The sequence below is a fragment of the Seriola dumerili genome, unplaced genomic scaffold, assembly GCF_002260705.1.
Source record: "Seriola dumerili isolate Sdu_G_001 unplaced genomic scaffold, Sdu_1.0 BDQW01000109.1, whole genome shotgun sequence".
Taxonomy (NCBI): domain Eukaryota; kingdom Metazoa; phylum Chordata; class Actinopteri; order Carangiformes; family Carangidae; genus Seriola; species Seriola dumerili.
In genome coordinates this window covers 1,043,017-1,062,045 of record NW_019174364.1, presented here as the reverse complement: position 1 = coordinate 1,062,045, position 19,029 = coordinate 1,043,017, and the positions used below count along the sequence as shown (strand labels likewise).

General features: G+C 39.0%; 1 protein-coding gene across 12 annotated transcripts in view; it reads right to left on the bottom strand.

The window, feature by feature from the left end:
- Positions 1–1,681: 1,681 nt before the first annotated feature.
- The window catches only part of LOC111222851 (calcium-dependent secretion activator 1-like), a 66,877-nt gene continuing 49,529 nt past the window's right edge, over positions 1,682–19,029 (bottom strand). For 4 of the 12 annotated variants that reach the window (XM_022746717.1, XM_022746720.1, XM_022746719.1 and 1 more), the window contains 14 exons: positions 17,778–17,884; positions 15,732–15,761; positions 15,198–15,206; positions 13,055–13,211; positions 12,804–12,945; positions 11,878–12,039; positions 10,384–10,539; positions 10,112–10,259; positions 9,906–9,980; positions 9,714–9,797; positions 9,229–9,261; positions 8,920–9,027; positions 3,044–3,148; positions 1,682–2,955 (listed from right to left, as the gene is read on the bottom strand). In XM_022746717.1, coding sequence (XP_022602438.1) covers positions 2,779–2,955; positions 3,044–3,148; positions 8,920–9,027; positions 9,229–9,261; positions 9,714–9,797; positions 9,906–9,980; positions 10,112–10,259; positions 10,384–10,539; positions 11,878–12,039; positions 12,804–12,945; positions 13,055–13,211; positions 15,198–15,206; positions 15,732–15,761; positions 17,778–17,884 — 1,493 coding nt within the window. In that variant the 3' untranslated portion in view covers positions 1,682–2,778. The remainder of the gene's footprint in view (positions 2,956–3,043; positions 3,149–8,919; positions 9,028–9,228; positions 9,262–9,713; positions 9,798–9,905; positions 9,981–10,111; positions 10,260–10,383; positions 10,540–11,877; positions 12,040–12,803; positions 12,946–13,054; positions 13,212–15,197; positions 15,207–15,731; positions 15,762–17,777; positions 17,885–19,029) is intronic. The other 8 variants (XM_022746725.1, XM_022746727.1, XM_022746728.1 and 5 more) reach the window with 5 other exon arrangements.

Genomic DNA, 19,029 nt, shown 5'->3' with positions numbered 1-19,029 from the left:
CGCCATGGTATAGTAAGGCATAAAAATGTCAAAAAACGCCATTGTATAGTAAGGCATAAAATGTCAAAAAACGTCATAGTATAGTAAGGCATTAAAACGCCATAGTATAGTAAGGCATAAAATGTCAAAAAACGTCATAGTATAGTAAAGCATAAAAATGGCAAAAAACGTCATAGTATAGTAAGGCATTAAAACGCCATAGTATAGTAAGGCATAAAATGTCAAAAAATGCCATAGTATAGTAAAGCATAAAAATGTCAAAAAACGTCATAGTATAGTAAGGCATTAAAACGCCATAGTATAGTAAGGCATAAAATGTCAAAAAAGGCCATAGTATAGTAATGCATAAATATGTCAAAAAACGTCACAGTATAGTAAGGCATTAAAACGCCATAGTATAGTAAGGCATAAAATGTCAAAAAATGCCATAGTATAGTAAAGCATAAAAATGTCAAAAAACGTCATAGTATAGTAAGGCATTAAAACGCCATAGTATAGTAAGGCATAATATGTCAAAAAACGTCATAGTATAGTAAGGCATAAAAATGTCAAAAAACGTCATAGTATAGTAAGGCATAAAAATGGCAAAAAGCGCCATAGTATAGTAAGGCATAAAAATGGCAAAAAATGCCATAGTATAATAAGGCATAAAAATGTCAAAAAACGCCATAGTATAGTAAGGCATAAAAATGGCAAAAAACGCCATAGTATAGTAAGGCATAAATATGTCAAAAAACGTCATAGTATAGTAAGGCATAAATATGTCAAAAAACATCATGTTATAGTGAGGCATAACATTTCAAAAAACGTCATAGTATAGTAAGGCATAAAATGTCATAGTATTGTAAGACATAAAACATCATAGTGTAGTAAGGCATAAAAACATAAAAAAAAACTTCATAGTATGGTAAGATATAAAACTTCAAAGTGTAATAAGTTATAAAAATGTAATATTTGCAAGACATTTGTCTGAATTTGCAAATTCATAGTTTGTATTCATGGAGGTCTTTTATATCTCCAGATTACACATTTACTCATGGATTGTCAATCTGTTCACAAAAATAATATTGAAACAAATCTCCCTCCATATGTCAGCAACAAAATGCACTGAAAGTACTAAAAGAAAAAGTACAACTGATGCATTAACATGAAAGTAGCATTTTAATTTTTAGTCATCGAGGTGGAGCTAATTTAACTACATCATCAACTGGATAGGAGACAGTTCGCTGTCTTTTCTCTGTCTTAGCCTATATTTGTTTACAGTTTTTGGTTTATTGGCATCTTGTATGCCAAACTATCTCTTAGCTGTCCCTGTTTGCAATGTGTCCATTGATGTTCAGACAAATATCACTGGATAATTTTGATACTGAAACATAAAGACGTCATGATTCCCTGGCAAGTTCTGAAGTTTTAAACAGTGTCATTTTCTGATATAAGCGAATAACTGGACGTTTATTTGCTACAGCATGAAATCCACAGGGTGTCACACTGAATTGGAATATGTGTCATTGTCTGTGTTCAAATTTGATTGAATTATGAATTAGAGAAGAAGTAGCTGACGTCCCTGAAGTACAATACTCAAGTAAATGTACGTTAGTTACTTTCCACCAATGCCAAACAGACACTTTATGCACAGTTCAGTGTAAACAAGACAGGAGGATGCACATGTACAATAATTTTTATTTAGAGGCCACAGCTCTTGCATATTACAACTGTTGGCTTTCATAAGGCAAAAGCAAGAATGAATCCACCAGCTAATTCACACAGAAAACAGAAAGCGTTGGGGAGGGTGGGAACCCACAGGCATGCAGCGATGGCTCAGAATGCAATGTACAGCATTTTATATTTATATATATATTTATATAATATATACAAAACAACAGTGAGACCCAAACAAATGCCAGACATCTCATTCTACACAATTACAGAACAAAGACAGACCAACTTTTTTTTTCAATAAAAAAAATTATTTTTGCTCTTTTCTCTGTAAAAGTGCAACTCAATTAAAATAGAACCTGTTTCAAGGCCTTTTAATGTTGAAATAAAAATAGAATCTCCCAAGTTATCAAAATGGAGCTATGAGAATATTGCATCTCTAGAATACCCACTTGTTGAAGTTCAAGATTCCTGTTGAACCATGTCTAATTCGTAATTGAGATGAGATCACATAGCATTGACACATGATAAAAATGCAAGTCTAGACTTACTGTTGATGTTAATAACAGTGAGTAGACGACAGTTTATCTGTAACAGCCGTAAACAAATACAGAGGTTTATTTTCAGTTTGAAGCAGTTGGCATTCACTTATAAACAGACAAGACAAAGAAAAGGGTCCACACACTCATCATCACGACAATGAACCATTAATGAATGTAGAATACGACAAAGAAGCGCCATATAGGTTTGCATTGGACAGGGACACACCTATTAATCTCACTCAACATTGTCAAACAAATGGTTCTCCATATTGCTTAGTAACACATATAAATGAATTTAGAAATGAATGAAACAAAGATAGGTGCTATCTTTATCATGACACAGCTAAACTGCCAATCATGGTTATTTTTTAACATTTTTATTTTGATTTTCCTCAGTATAAGTACTATTTTTATAGTTAATAGTTCCTTCATAGGCATTTCGAGCTGACGAAGAGGTCCTAGAGTGGCTATCTGAGTTGGTACATGCATCGGTAACCAGGCTAAAGTCAAAAGTGTTAAAGGGGGAGGGTCGGGTGAGGAGGTTCAGGGAGGGAGGGGCTGGAGTGTCAGTGCACGGGCTCTAGTCGTCCTCTTCATCCTCCTCATCGCTGTCCTTCATGGAGATGCCCTGCATGCCTCCTTCCCTCACCGAAGCAGTGGCCTCCTCCACGGTCAGCCTGTTGCGCACCGTGTCGTACATCTTACTGTTCAGGGTGGAGTCGAGGACGCCCTGCAGGCGGAAGTCCCGGTACTTTTTCTATAGGAGGACAGAGATGCGTCAACGCAGCGTGGACACAGTGACTTCTGGGCATTTTCATCAGGCTGCCAGGTGTTTGCTGTCTTACCTTTGTAATCCTGATGAGGATCTTGAGCTGGTAGACGTGGAGCTGCTGATCCATGCGTTCGGTGAGCCAGGTCCCCAGCAGGTTCATGGTGGCAGTGTACCATTGCTGAAACACATAAACACAACACTCTCCAGCAAAACACACACTCACACACATACTCAAGACATCATAACATAACACTAACCTTTAAGACACACATGAAGCACTAAAACTAAACAAATATAGCATATGACAGTAACATTTACATTCAAGCACCCCGTGTGTGTATTTCAGCATCACTTCAATAAAACCTGCAAGATGGTTCTTCCATTCATTTCACCCGTGTGTACAGTTAGTGAGGATTAATGTTGAGCGTCTAACCCACTTCACAAGAGGACATTCTTGCATTTCATGAGTCCGAATCAGAAGTCAATGCAAGTTAACAGACTGTAGTGATGTAAGAATGAAGTCAAAATAAATAAATCTTAACAGCTACAAAAGAATCACAAGCTACAGTATAGTGTGCTTGTTTCAACTGTTTCTGTTTTTGTTATCATGCACCTTAAATTTGAGAAACAACAACTTTAACTTTCATTAGTCAGATCGCCGTCTGTTTCCGCCTGGTTTAAAGATCCTGAAAACCTGGTTTCAAATCTTAAAGATCTTTTAATACCATTAAACATAAAAGACTAATAAGTCACAATCAAAGTTTAGAAGAACTTTCTTTCTTGCGTATCATTTACTGAGAGTTTACTACTCAAAAGCTGAGCTAATCTGCTTCAGCAGGACTGTGTGGGTGTGGTTTGATCAGATGCCATTGATGGTGGCTAAATGCTGATTGGTTCATTGAGGTAAGTGACATCAACTTCTTCAAAATGAGTCCTGTCCACTTTGAACCAGAGGGAGGAGCAAAGAGTCTGTCTTCATGTGGTAAAGGATTAGTCCATCCTTTTGGAAAACTCTCATATCTGTATGGTACATATAAATATGGTTAGTTTAGCGAAGCATAAAGACTGGAAACAGCTAGCCTGACTCCAAGGACATCTGCTCAAGCACCATACTTATGAATAATACTGAGGTACTTGTACTTTACTTCAGTACTTTTAATTTTCTGCTACTCTTTACTTTTACTGTACTACATAGCAGATGTAAATATTGTACTTTTTATTCCTTTGACCACTTTTTCACATTAAAATCTTGCATATAGTACATGTGATCATCTTTTAAAATAGTTATGATTAAATTGTCCAACAGTTTAATATGGTCATTACATGTTTATACATTACTCATAACAATCCAGTAAAATAAAATATATAATAATATAACACTCTGACACAGGCTATTCTAGATAATGAATACTTCTGATAATTTACATGCATTTTGCTGATAATACCGCTGTGCATTTACTTAGGTCAAATTGTAAAACCAGGACCTTTTAGGTAAGTATATTCGAAGCAGGGTATTGTTACTTTTTTAGTAAAGACCTCCTCCTCCACTGTAAACAAGCAACCTCTCAGCAAGAATGAGAATAAGTATAGTTCCCAAAGTGTTGAACTACTCCTTTAATGTAGGACCACATCACTCATAGTGAGAAGCTGATTGAGGAAACAGGTTTTCAGGGCCTTTAAATTTATCAGACAGAGACTCACCTACTGATAATTATGCATTACCCACTCCCCGAGATATTTATAAATTAAACGTGAAACTTGGTCTTAAATCACTCTTGGTGACATAATGACAAATTTAATCTAATTAAATTAAAACTAAACTGAGTCATGAAGCCATTCACTTTGGGCCCTATGGTTTGTTTCAGTAAACATTCCCAACACGCACACACACACACACACACACACACACACACACACACACACACACACACACACACACACGCAGACACACGACGAGTCTGACATCCGCACACAAACTGCAGTCATCGCACTCTGAAGAGCTGAAAAGAGGCATTTTAGAGTAATTTACTCAGAGCACTGACACTACAGCTACTTGACAAAAATAATAAAACAAAGGGAAGTCATAAAGTGTTGACAGATTTATCTGTTTTGTACTGTAATTACCCTTTGAAATACTAAAAAAAATCCAAGTCAATATTTTGTAAAAGCTGCATGGCCCATCAATCACTGAAGGCAATTACTTTGCCTTTATTCATCATTTATTCAAGTAGAAAAACCCAAGCTGCATTTAAAATACCCTACTCTGGTTGGAGAGAGAAAACTTCTATGGGGAATTGAAATTATAGTTTTGACACAAGTTCATTAGCAAAAGAAAAATAGAATGAGAGTGAGTAAATGGTTAGCAGGCAGGGAGCAGCGGTGCTATTTTCTTGTACCTTTTCTCTACTTTGATTTGGGCGGTAGTTTCCCAGACTGGGTTAAGTTTAAAGTTACAAGAGAACAGCACCCAAGTCTAATAGAAACAGTTGTCATACCTCCAATATCAAGAAAAGAAGTCAACTTTAACCATGTGAGTAGGCAGGAACGCAAGACGGTTTATGAGGCCCAAATTAGAAGTGTGAGGATTTCATCTGTTTGGTTGTTGAGGTTTAGTTTTTTTGTTTATTTAGATCTGGATTAGCTGAATGGCTGAAAGGTTTAAGACTTCAGGCCGGATATGCAGATGCCTGTCCACTTCACAGTCGAGTTGAGCGTGCAGTGCATGCAGACCTCGTGGGTGGGTGGCAGAGTACGTGCTAAGGAAGACTGCTCTATGTGCAAATGAGGCAGAGCTCTGAGGAGGAGGGTCATGCTAGAAGATGTACACAGGAAGATTATTTGACTCTAAAATCATGCCAACCAACATAATGTGATAAAACAACGCAACGCAACACTAGAGATAAGTGCCACTTTTTGAAGAGAGGAGGCAGCAGGAATGGTGTTAATCAGAAAAGAGGAGATAAAAAGGATTGAAATAAATTAGTGGAAGAAAGAGAGATAAAGTAGAGCCTATGCAACATCTAGAAACATTTTTCACATGCATGCAAATGGATGGATGGAAATGAATTAAAATGAAAGAAAAGAACATTGACATCCTTGAACTAAAGTGTAGGTTCAAATGCTAAAACTGAAACATTAACAGCTGGAGGAATCTTTCATTTAACATGACAGTGCTGAGTAGGATTTCGGTGCAACTTAGGGGCCACACAGAGGACACGGAGGGAGACGGGAGGAAGGAGGGGGGGACTCCACAGTAGAAAAAGTGACGACACAGAAGGAGACAGGGGAGCCAGTGTGGACCTCGAAGACAAAAGCAGACCCACTTCACAACAGCATCACTCCTCACTCCCAACCCACAAAAACAAAAATAAAAACAACAAAAACAAAAACAATAAAAAAAAAAAAAATTTTAAAAATCATATTCATCTGGCACGAGACTCCCGCTTCTACAGCCAACACAAAAATAGAAAACCAAAGAGAGACTTCTGAGTGTCTCTCAGACATAAAAAACTTCACGTCACTGCCTCACAGAATCTGTCGAGCACACAAAGCCGTCACACACCTGTAGAGACACAGGTCCATACAAATAGTTTCTGAATGACATGAAGCACACATCACAGCATTATGTGTCGTTCAAATCACACATGGGAGGACACATTACTGTCAATGTATCCTATTAGGATTATGTTTTTGTAAGACAGTGCTCTCTTCACCCTCTAACACACTGGTTCCCAACCTTTTTGGCTTGTGACCTTCAATAATAAAGTCCGTGGTGATCCGTCTCCACAAGGTTGCCTGTCTGTGAACTGTAAGCAGTCCAACCAGAGTCATATTTCCCTCTCTGATTGCTTCATTTTCATAGGTTTAACTGACTCCTGCAGGCTGTTGCACAAGCTATGTTTAGGTTCACACGTAGCCTAGTTTGGATGTAGTTAAGATAGCACTTAAAAATGTACAGCTACACCAAGAAGGTGGAGGTCACATGAGAGAGTAAACAAAGTAGAGCGGATGATTTTTTTTTTTTTTTTTACATTACTTTGACACACTACATCCCTTTACAATTATGATGACACTGACAAAGGCGCCAGCCTTGCAGGCACGCAGCTGACCACAAGCGTTGTTACACGTTGATATTTGGTTGAATGTAGGTTGTGACGTCGGGTGACTACAACTCAATGCCAGGACAACGTCTAATGCCAAGGTTAATTTGTTCATTTGAATACTGACGACAGCTGACTGGTTTTAAGTTGTCGTGTTAAGTAACCAAAATCCAACGCCTTCTAAACGTCACACGCCAACGCCATCTTGACATATAAAATACAGACATTCTAGTCATGACTAAAACCCATCATCTGCTAAATGTAACAATGTCAATTAGCCATGGTTGCGTTTTGACGTCAACCCGATTTTCGTTTCCATCCAAAATTTAACGTCTGTCTGATGTTGCATTGACATCTGGTGCCTGATGGAAGAGACTGTTTTTGCTGCAGTTAGTATTTGTGGCCATATTTATGTGTAAAGCCATCTTTAGCTTCCAAGAAAAAAACACTCCAAACAGCTGCAGTGATTAGGCAATTAGTCAAATCTGCAACTATTTTGATAACTGATTAATCATCAAATGATTTTTCACGAGAAAATGCCAAACATTTTCTGGTTCCAGCTTCTAAAATCCTTTTCTTTGTCTGATATTAGAATAAACTGAATATGTTTGGGTTTTGAACTGTTGGTGGAACAAAACATTACATATTTTAATTACATTTTTAATGTTTCCTGATGTTTTAAAGACCGAACAATTGATAATTTAATCATGAAAAGAATGTCTTATTAATCAATAATTAAAATAATTCTTGGTTGCATCCCCAGTTCATCAGTGAGGTACAGGCAATTACTGATGCATTGTTTGCGAGCTAGTTTACACATTATCACACACTTTACTCTCTCCTTTAATTTAACACTGTTGTCTTCATTTCTGTAACTACTCAGTCGTGCCTTTCTGTCTTACTTTATCTAAAACATGCACGATGTGAAACACCTCCCTCTTTTCATTATGGTTGACTAAGTGAAGTTGTGGTGTAAGTTCAGATACTGCAGTTACACAAAGCAGCAGGTTTAGTATAAAACTACCAGTTGTGTAGCGGTTTGTGCCGACCTTATCCTGAAATTGGTGCAACAAGCTGTCGTAGAGGTAGTATTTCACACGAAAGACACAAAATAATAAGTCAGAATAATTAACATTGCTTTGTGTAGCAGAAATATTCCTCCCTATTCTGTAAATCATCTCACAACCTCTCAGATTTATCTTGTGAGCCCTTAGTGTGGTCTTGAACTCCAGGTTGGGAACCACTGCTCTAACAGACCAAGGGTATGTGACATGTCAGCCTCCGAGCTTGACATCATTATGTCTCCCTGGACCATCCAGCAGTGCATCTTACACCCAGCATTTTCAGTTGACATAGAAAAACTGCATGGGTGCTTCCCTGTGGACTGGACCAAGAGTGCTGAGTGTCATTTCTTCAGGAGGCTGACATGCTCGATGTGGAAAGTATCTGAGCGCAGTGGTTAGCTACAAATATAAGTCAGTGTGCTGACAGATGATCACTATGGATAGTTCTGTTATTTCCAGAGAGCACTGCTTCAGATAATCCTTTTTTGAGGATGCTTTTATGGACTCTTTGTAAACAAAAGTTTCCTTTTTTTAACACACAAAGGCCCAAAAGCACTGTGGCAATGCACACCAGAATGCAGAGGGCAGCAGCTAAGGTTCAGAGAGAAGAGAGACAGGAAGAAAGAGAAAAGTCAAGAGGGGTAGAGGATCAGAAAAGCCTCTTCTCCCAGGCTGAAATACATTTCCTGGTCTCAAAATGGGACTTATCCCTCCCTGCCCTGTTGTTTTGCCACATTTAGGAAGGCCCCTCCCTTCTTGTGAGGAGGAGACGGCATCTTACTTACATCAAATAACCTTTCTATATACACCTCCTCATTGACCTTATCACGAAGCATATCCTGAGAGTGGCGCACAAAGGTCACATAGCCATCGGCCACGTCCATGCCAGGTTTCTGGAAAACAGAAACAGAAGAGTCAGCAATCAGGGAAGGGATGACCAAACACTGGCTGTATCACAAATTACTATGATCAAAGAAGGCAGAGAAGAAACACAGAGAGGTTGATTAAAATTCATAGGATTTTGTTCTACTATATTAACTATTAAACACACAAGCTCAGGAGCAAACAGAGGGGCAGGATGTTATTAGACTTACAGGTACATCCACATATTTTGAGGCAGCTTTCACCTGAAATCAGAACGAAATTGTCAAAAAAAAGGTAAAGACTTTCCATGAGAAAATTTTAGTCACTATTCATATTTTCAAGGCTGGATGTCTTTTAAAAACTGTTTGATATGAGTGCCAATATGATACCTGGGAATTTTGATACCAAAATAGCACAAAAGCTTACTATGAGGGATATAAACATGTTTTCTTCAAAACTTCTTAAAGCTGAACAAAAACTTTTTTCTAAATAAAGTACAATCTGAAACTGATGACATCAAACTGTCAAATCAAAGAACAAGTCACCAATGTAATGCCAGTTTTAGGTACTTCAATACTGTACTGGAACCTTTTTGGTTGATATCCAGAAAGTATAGATAATCAACCCTAAAGTATTACAGAATGATTCTGAAGAATCATCTGGTTCAAGGACAATGAGGCACTGAGGGACTGAAGAACGAGAAGCTTCATCTCACCGTGAATGAGAGGAATGAGGAGAAGAGCGTGCCCTCATCATATCTGGAAATCTTAGCCAACACACCCTCCAGAATGGCAACAAACTGAGAGACAAAGGAAAGACCACAGTTGTTAAGTCATAACTTGTAGGTTACAGTTCTGATCCGTTGACAAGATAATAAAGTGCTAGCACAGCTGATGTACAGGTGTACCTTTGCAACCAGGAGCTGGATCATGTCCCTCACACTTTCCTCAATGAGATCGTCTATTTGGGAGGCAAACTGTTTCTGTAAAAAAAAAAAAAAAGGAAGAAAAAAAAAAGGGCAGCATTTTCAACAAAAGGATTCATGCAAGTGGATGTACACCAAATAAATGTTCACTTTTAACACGCAGTTACTGTCCCACTTGAAGTTTTTACCTCTTGGCCCATCTCCATAGCGCACAATTTAGCTGATTGGTCCTTGGCATCCACCATCACATTGAACATGGTGCATAATGTTGGAGAAATGCGGAAATCTGTGGACTTGCTGCTCTTTGCCAGCTTGGACTCAAATGCCATCCTGGTGCTGCAATGCAAGTGAAATATTTTACATTACACATGATAGAATAAAATGCGGTAAAGAGTGCCTCAAAGTATTTCTGTTTCTGTCAGTCTTTCTTCCTCTCATGCACAGAAACACAGAAACACACCGCTTGACGCAGTTCTCAATCATGTTGCTCGACATGAGCTTGATGCGGCTCTCGAGGTGTTTGGCAAACTCCTCCTCAGGCCAGTGCAGGTCCCTGATGAAAGTCTGGAGGGCGTCCAGCTTCCAGAAGAGATCCTCCGACGTCCCAGAGCCGTTACTGCCATTGACCCAAAGACACACACACACATACACACACATACACACAGGTCAGACGACAAAGGTCACGCTGCTGGAAAGAGGGGGTCAAGAGGTGGGACGGGGGGTTGGGGTGAGGGGTTGGGGGTTGGGAGAGGGGGTGGTTGTGGCAGGTGCAGAGGAGGATGCTGTTCCTCTACACCTAAACACAGTTCAATTTTACTCCGACCATATACTGACAGGTCTGTTCAAATGCTCCTGTTTGCTCAGGGGTTTCTGGACAGTCAGTGTATGGGGGAAAAAAGGAGCGGGCAGGGTTTACTGTAACAAATCAATAACCATGCTGCAGAGTATGATTATTGACTGGGATGTGAAGTGGCCACATGCAGGTAAAGTCACTGCAGATACAGCAGCTAATCAACACTGTGTCAAGACAAAGGAGGAGGGAATGGAGAAGTGAGGGAGGGCGTGTAAAAATGGCGTTTTATGTTCCAAGTCTTTTTCCGCAAAAAATAAAGATCTCCAAATTGATTTCCCTCATCACAGGCCCTCTCTCAACATCCATGTCCCCATGGCTGGTGGGGCCCCTTGAAGAATTACCAAACAAACCATGCAGACCTTTGCGGGCCATCCTGAGTAGAACTGATTGGGAAAGTGCCGCAGGAAAGATGTGGAATTGGGAGGGAGGGTGATAAGATGGAGAGGGATAGGTCTGAACGCCTGCGGCCAAGCCTCTCCCTATTATCATCTCCAAACCCAGTCTCTACTCTCCCAGCCAGACTACTAGCAGGTGGTCAAGGTCAGAGGTGTACCTACAGCCATGTACGATCTACAGTATGTTAAAAATCACTAAAGCAAATGTCTGTGGACTACAACCCAGAGGAGATACATCTTTTGTAGAACGGAGATCTTGACTTGCGAATGTTTTCAAATGGGGACATTACTGTTTTGTTATTTTTCTCTCTGCACAGTAAATTCCCCAAATAGCCTCGGAGGAATATTTTTATTTTTTATAAGTTTTGGCCTGTATCTCCACACCTCAGCTCAACAGCATGCATGTTGAGACAAATGAGAGTGTTTCAGCCTCTCATTTAAGAAAGCAGAACCCCATCTACTCTAACACCTCTCAGAGTGCCCTTGGCATGAACATGAACAGCATTCACTCTCAAGGCAAATTATGCTTAAATTCACCGTTTTACTTTTTCGTTATTTGTAACATTTTGTCTCTAGTTAGATCCACACAGAAGACATTTTATGTATATTTAAAAATTTTTAAACAGTCTTTATCTGAGGGCATCTTCATACCAAGGCAGTCTCTGCTTGCTTAATAATTTCTAAAGTAAACTAGTTGAATACACACTCAGAGTCATATATAGCAGCCATCCATGACGGGGTAGAAAAGCTAGGCATTTGTGGAAGGTTAACTGATAGTCCTGCTACTGGCACTGGCAGATTTGGTACTTTGGGAATTTGGAGGTTCACATTTGGTAGATTCACATTGGGCAGATTACTTGTTAAACTCCTGCAGAAAAGACAGACAAAAAGAAAAAAAGAATCCATAACAGTGGTGTGGGAGCTGCAGAAAGCCATGTAACACTCATCATAAAAGTAACGTGAAATCTGAAATTAGGTGAAGACAGGAACGTACAGTAGCACACATATACAAGACCAACAGTAATTGTCAAAGACACACATTATATGAGAAGACCTACAGAGTAAAAGAGAGACTCATGAACACATATACTGTATTGAATGCAGTGACAGGGAGAAGCAACTTAATACTGAAAAACACAAATAAATATATTTTACCTGAATAAATCTTACATATAATCTTTGCAATAAAAAAATGCAAAAGCAAAAAGTGTGGAAGCCAGGACGAATAAATAACATAACAGCAACATAATAGACTGGAGGCCATTTGGTTCAGTGGCAACATGTCGAAGCACACGTTATGAAGGTTAGTTCACAAAACAAAGCAACAGAAATAATATTAGAAATATTAGGTGTTGCCCTGATCCCAATGTGTCAGAGAGAGAGTGGTAAGACACATACATTAGTCAAATACTATTTTCAGAATAAATAACCTATTTGTTTCTCAGAAAAAATAGGTTATTCAGCCCACGCTTTGATCATTCTTTAAAAGTGAACCTACAGGAAGCCTGGGTGAACATTACAGCTGCTCTCACAGATTTCTCAGCCTCCACGTAGTCAGTCTGTCATCTGAATATAAAAGCCTTGCATCTCCAACCATCCTACAGCGTAGCTAGAAAGACGGAGGCTCCTTACTTTACAGGCTCCCAGGACTCTCGATCAAAGCCCTTGTGAATAGACTGTGCGATGGAGGACTCCATCAGATCCACATATCTAACCACCAGAGGAGCATACAGATCCTGAAGGTGTTTGTGGAACTTTCCATTGCACAGATGAACTGTGTAAAAAAAAAAAAAAAAAAGATAGAAAGAATCAGTGCCTTTGTTAAAGCATAGAAATAGATGAAGTAGCTATAAAATGATTGTGGGACTAGCGCAGAGGCTTACGGTCTGTCCGGAGGAAGTCGTTGAGCAGCTGGAAAAGAGGGAAGCTGTCCCAGCTCTCAGGGGATTGGATCTCCAGAGCAGCGTCCATGTCGATGGCGTAGAGGGCCAGGAAGTTTTCTGCGTGCTCCACCATGAGGTCTGTCCACCATGCAAATGCCTAGAGACACAGCAGGAGGGAAAGGAAGCAGGTGAACAAGGTCTCCTGTTTAACCGATGAGGGGACACAAGGAGGAAGGAAGGAGAAACTAATACACACAACTGGAGCTTATTGGTCCTAAAAGGAAATGTCACTGGATTCATGTACGCTTTATATATGTTAAAGGAGCAGTTCAATATGTTGGGAAATAGGCTTATTCGCTTCCTTACCAAGAGTTTGATGGGAGGATTCATTCCATTCTCATGTCTGTGTTAAATTTTAAACTAAAAAAAGCAGCCTGTTAGCTTAGCTTAGCATAAAGACTGGATCAGAGTGGGTCTGACCAAAGGTTTAAAAAAAAAAAAAAAAAAAAAAAAAAAAATGCGTACCAGCACCTCAAAGCTCACTTACTGATACACTACTTCTTTTTTTTTAATCCACACAAAACAACAGGCTTTGGTTTCACAGGTGGTTATGTGCCATTACTATTATTTCTTGGCCGGTCAATGTGACTTCCAGGAGTCTCAATGGTCGCTGAGTCTAACACATAACTGCATATAACAGTAAACATTTGGACAGAGCCAGGCAAGCTGTTTCCCCATTTTCAGTCTTTATGCTAAGCCATGCTAACTGACTGTGGACTCGAGTTTCATGTTTAACAGACAGATGCGGGAGCGATATCGATCTTCTCATCTAACTCTCTACAAGAAAGCGAATTAGCCCATTTCCCAAATGTCAAACTATACCTTTAAGTATGCAGCAGATGTCCTCTGTTGTCTAGTATTAGGAAATATTTATTTGCGTTTGTGAATAATTATACTCGGACTCTGAAATTCTTGGGTATTTCCTCCCAAACATTTCACAGAAAGAAAAGGACACACCATCACACCTGTCTGCACGACTTGTGAACGTTTGCCTGTGTATGTGTGTGTGAGTGTGTTTCCCGCCACGTACTCTGAGATCGAGTCCACAGCTTTTATTGATTAGAGCTTAAAGGCGGGATTAATTATAAATCCATTTTATACGTAGCAGAAGAATCACACAGCAGGGGTTGCATGTTCGTGCCTTGTTATATTCATGACAGTATCTATTGATTTAAAGGGAATGGTGCTTTTCTCATGCAAATGTGGAGCTCCCTGCATGCTTTTCTCTCAAGCTAAGAGACGAGAGGGGTCCACCATTCACATCACTGACAAACCCATAGCCCATTAGATGTGAATGTGACTCATGCACATCTTCGACTAGGCACACCAAAGACTGCAGCACACAGCATCTCTTGTGTTGGAGTGCGTCTGGACCAATTAGTTAAGTAAGTCTCTGAGATTCAGCAGGCCGTTTTCTAGCACCGTCAGGACTTCCTCGCCCTTTGACAGCAGAAGTACAGTAGTTGCTTTGCTGGCAGTCTTGGCTTGGCTTATTTGCTTATCATTCAGACTAACAAGTTGCCAAGTTCAATAAAAGCTTAATCTTTCAAAATTATTCTGCATGCTTTCTTTTACAATTTTTGTCAGTTATCTTCCTATCTGGCTTAACCATTTTGGCAGTCAAAACCTTACTTACCTGTCTACTTACCTGCCCACACCCAAAATATAAAAAGCTTGATAGCTCTAGTGTTGACAAACAGGCAGCAAACAAACATTTTCTCCATCACATTCAAGGAGAGGAGAGGTACTCTTATTACAGACAGGGAGGGTTAAGGAAGGGGGAGGGGGGCCGTAAAAGCTTCCGACAGGTGAGGGAGGGGAAAACGCTCAAAGGTCGCCAGGCGGAGAGGCCTCCAACCTTTGATAGTGGTAAAGGGACACATACAGGACCCTGAGAGCTCTACGACAGACCCAGCGTTCAGCCAGACAAACTGATAGTGCTGTATCAATGCAACTGTGTCAAGGGACCAATCCTGAGGGAGTGTACTGATGCTGAGGGGGAGGAGGGGTAAGGAGACGAGGCATCATCTACTGGACATGCACGGAGCATTATGGGAGTTTCTCATTCAACTTGACTACATACCTCTTTTCCCTGCTTGGACAGTCACCAATCATATGACAGTGAGAACACAGGAAGATGTACAGAACAATAATGTATTTTTGAGGCATTTCTGTATAGGTTTTGTAAACTAAGAGTAGACAGCAGAGAGGGATGGAAGAGGAGAAGCTGGGGGAAGTAATGCTTGAACAAGTGCGGACTGTGAAATTAATTGTTGGATGGAGGGGGAAACAAATGTTTATGGTGGATCAAACTTCAAAGGTTCACATGGAGCATACTTTAGGAAATTTACTGGTTCAGCATGCTTGGAGAGAAAGGAAACCTCTTTATGGCCCGATGAACATGCTTTATGATCACAATTATGTTGCGCAAGCTACAGTGCCTTTTCATTTTTAAACAAGTTTGCTCTCACTTCTATGCCTACAAACCCACCCACTGCTACAGTATCTATGAGTTCATTCTCTGCCTAGAAAGGTGCCTCTTGCCATAGTGGCGCACATGCCAAACAGGGGGGTCGTGATGGGGACTGAAGAGGAAAAAGAAATAAAAATACTGTACCGATTGATCTCCAGAACTTGTGACTGCCGCCTGTCAAGCATATTCAGAGAGATACAATAAATCTGCTTTATCTGCATATTCTAAGATCACATTGGATCACCTTCAGATCTACACAACTGCACATGCTCATCATGTTTTCCATCAGCTCAGTGTTTATGGTAGCAAATAGGATGCAGTGAGGAAGGTATTTACAGTGTTGGAAAGCAACTAATTACATTTACTCAAGTACTGTACTTAAGTATAATTATGAGGTACATGTACTTTATTTGATTATTTCCATTATATACTTCTACTCCACTACATTTCAGAGGGAAAAATTGTACTTTTTACTCCGCTCAACTGATTTGACAGCTTTAGTTACAAGTTACTTGTCAGATTAAGATTTTACATTAAAAAAACATGATACATTTATAATATACAATGCATTGTTACAGATTAAACCAATGCTTTCTCATCTTTTTGGCTTGTAAACCTTTACACCCCTAGAGTACTTTCAAATCTAGGCTTCTCAGATGGTATTATTCAAATAACTGTACGAGGCTAAAAGAGGCACACTAATACAATATTTCATTTAAAAAAAGTTTATAGATAAGTATGGAAGAGAAGCGAGTTTTTTTTTTTGTTCCCCAGTCTGTAAAAACAACCCCCAAGAGGCAAGTGAAGAACGGTGAAAACAGGTGACTTTTTTCCCAGGCTAATTTTCATTTTCATTTGTTTTTTTTTTTACAGCATGGGAGAAATGTGCCTTCAAGGCTTTCTGAAGATCTTAAAGAAAAATAAAGAAAAAACTGAAAAGAATAAGTTAACTAAATCAAGAAATTTAACAGAAATCATACTCCAGTCTCTTAGGTGAAAGTCCTATGTGTGATTCATTCTTCCATCACAGCATTATCACTCTTTATACTATCTCACCTGTCTTCCTGAAGCGTTTCTGGCAGAAAGCCTTCATTGATTAAGCCACATTTCAGCCAAAAGGAGGATGAGAACAGTAATGTAACATAACTGGCTAACACACATTATATGTACTTGTGTTTAGAATGCATGGACAAATCAAAAAATCACCTAGAAGGAAACATAAATGTTTTTAATCCCATTTAGACTGGGGTAGTGGTGCACTTCAGCTTCTTGTGGCCAAAACGAGTATTACAAAAAAAAAAAAAAAAAAAAAAAAAAAAAAAAAAATCACTCACAGATGAAAAAAACTTTGAAAAATGATCCTGCCAAAAAATAGATTTGTCACTTGCAATTCAGGGCTTCTATGAACAAGTCTAAAAGCTGAATACAAATTTGATTAGCAGAACTTGTTTTTTCTTTTTTACCACCCCATTAATCATCTCACATTTTTGTCTCTCTCACTGATGCATCGGTATTTACAGTCTAATAATTTAAGATATTATTTTCTGCTGAAGGAGAACGTTTACTTTTGATATTTTTAATCAATTTAACTGCAAATACTTCTGGACTTCTACTTAAGTGGGATTGTGAATCAAGAACTTTAACTTGTAATTGTGTATTTCTACATTGTTGTGTTGAAACTTTGACACACAAGTAAAAGATCTGAGTACTTCTCCCGCCTCTTTCTATGTTGTCTTCTAATTGTGGCAAAAGGGAAACTTAATACAACATTATGAGCACGCAGAAGCCATGAATAATGTACACTGGCCTCTATTTCTGTTTTGCATCCTGTTTACCCTCCTGCCCTCTGTTTATACTGGACTTATTGAGCATTGCAACACTGAGCTATGAACTGTGATCAGAGGAAAGAAGTGCACACATTGTATCATTTTCTGTCTAATTTACAGCCTCTGCTCAGACATAGCGCTCTGGTTCCATGTAGCCATGGTCTGTCGAACAGCAATTAGAGCTTTCCTAAATTAAATTCATCTGTGAAAGGGTTTTTTTTTAGTTACCCATAGATGAAAGCAGCTTTATTTATAGAAGACTGATAATAAGACTAACTCCCTGCTGTGGGGCGGAGTGAGATAAGAGTGAGAGCATAGAGGGAAAGTGTTTTGAGGAGGAGAGGAGGAGAGGGTTCTCACTCACCTCCGCATGGTGTTCCTGGTTCTGCTGGAGGACCTCTATGACTAACTCCGCCAGGCGAATTGTTTCCTCCAGCTTTTTGGCAGGCGTGACTAAGCGGCCTACGTTCTCTGAGACAAAAGGATGAGGGTGAGGGATGAGTGGTTAGTCAAGCACAGAGAAGGATTCCAGGGGGATTTTTATGACTATTCAGAAGATTTTTCCTTGTCTATATTTTTGACCGTTTGATGAAAGTATAAACACAGCACTTACACTGTGATGTTTTACGTCTCATACACCCTAAACAAATAAAGCGTGTTCTCATTTATATGCATTTTAGGCTGCATGACATAAAGCAACATAAGTGATGTGTTTGTAGGATAATCAGATTTATGTTGGAGGAGTATCAGGCACAAGAATAGTGGCGCTGAGATGGAAGTGCAATGTGGCATCAAAAACATGCATTTTGTGAAGCGGTACTGAATAAGCCATCTGTATAAGGAGCTGTCGCATGGCATTGGTCAAAAAACACTCACTGAACACACACTGTAAACATAATTCATTACTTTTGTTTCAAGCCTCCAAGATTTCCAATTCATATATTACTGATTCGAATCTAGCGCTTCGCGCTGCTATAAAGTGGAACTGATAAAAAGCGACAATAATTTCATCAATATCTGTGCAAATATTTTTCTAAAAATAAAGATGTAAAAATCTACTAAAATGACATTCATGGTAATTTTTACAATTATTTCAATACTTTTAAAAGACAATTTGAAGGGTACTCATAGACATTTTTGACATGCTTTTTAGAATTATGATGAATTTCATCCTATTACATAATCTTTTGACAATACTACACAAAATGACTTTCTTGAAGCAGGTCATAGATTTTATGGCTAAAGTCACCCTGATTTATTTCAGCAAAATGTCGAAGGTGTTTGGTTCACAAGATGTTTAAAAATGTCATTGCCTCAAAAAGTCATCTTCAATTAATAAAACAGTTGCCGATCAACTGATTGAATTACCTTAGATTTCTTTTAATAAACGTATTTACAGTGTGATGCCGTTTTACCCACTAAGGAATTGTGTGCTAAAAGCTGTTTCTGCCTCCACTTATATGTAGCTGTTGACTTTGGTCTATAATTTGCAAAAGCTCCAAATCACTTGCTTGTACCTTTGCTGACAGAATGATCTGATAAGACAGTTACATGTCATGAAATGGGAATATTCAAAAGATACGACTAAGTGAAATGATATGTGTAGAATTTGAACA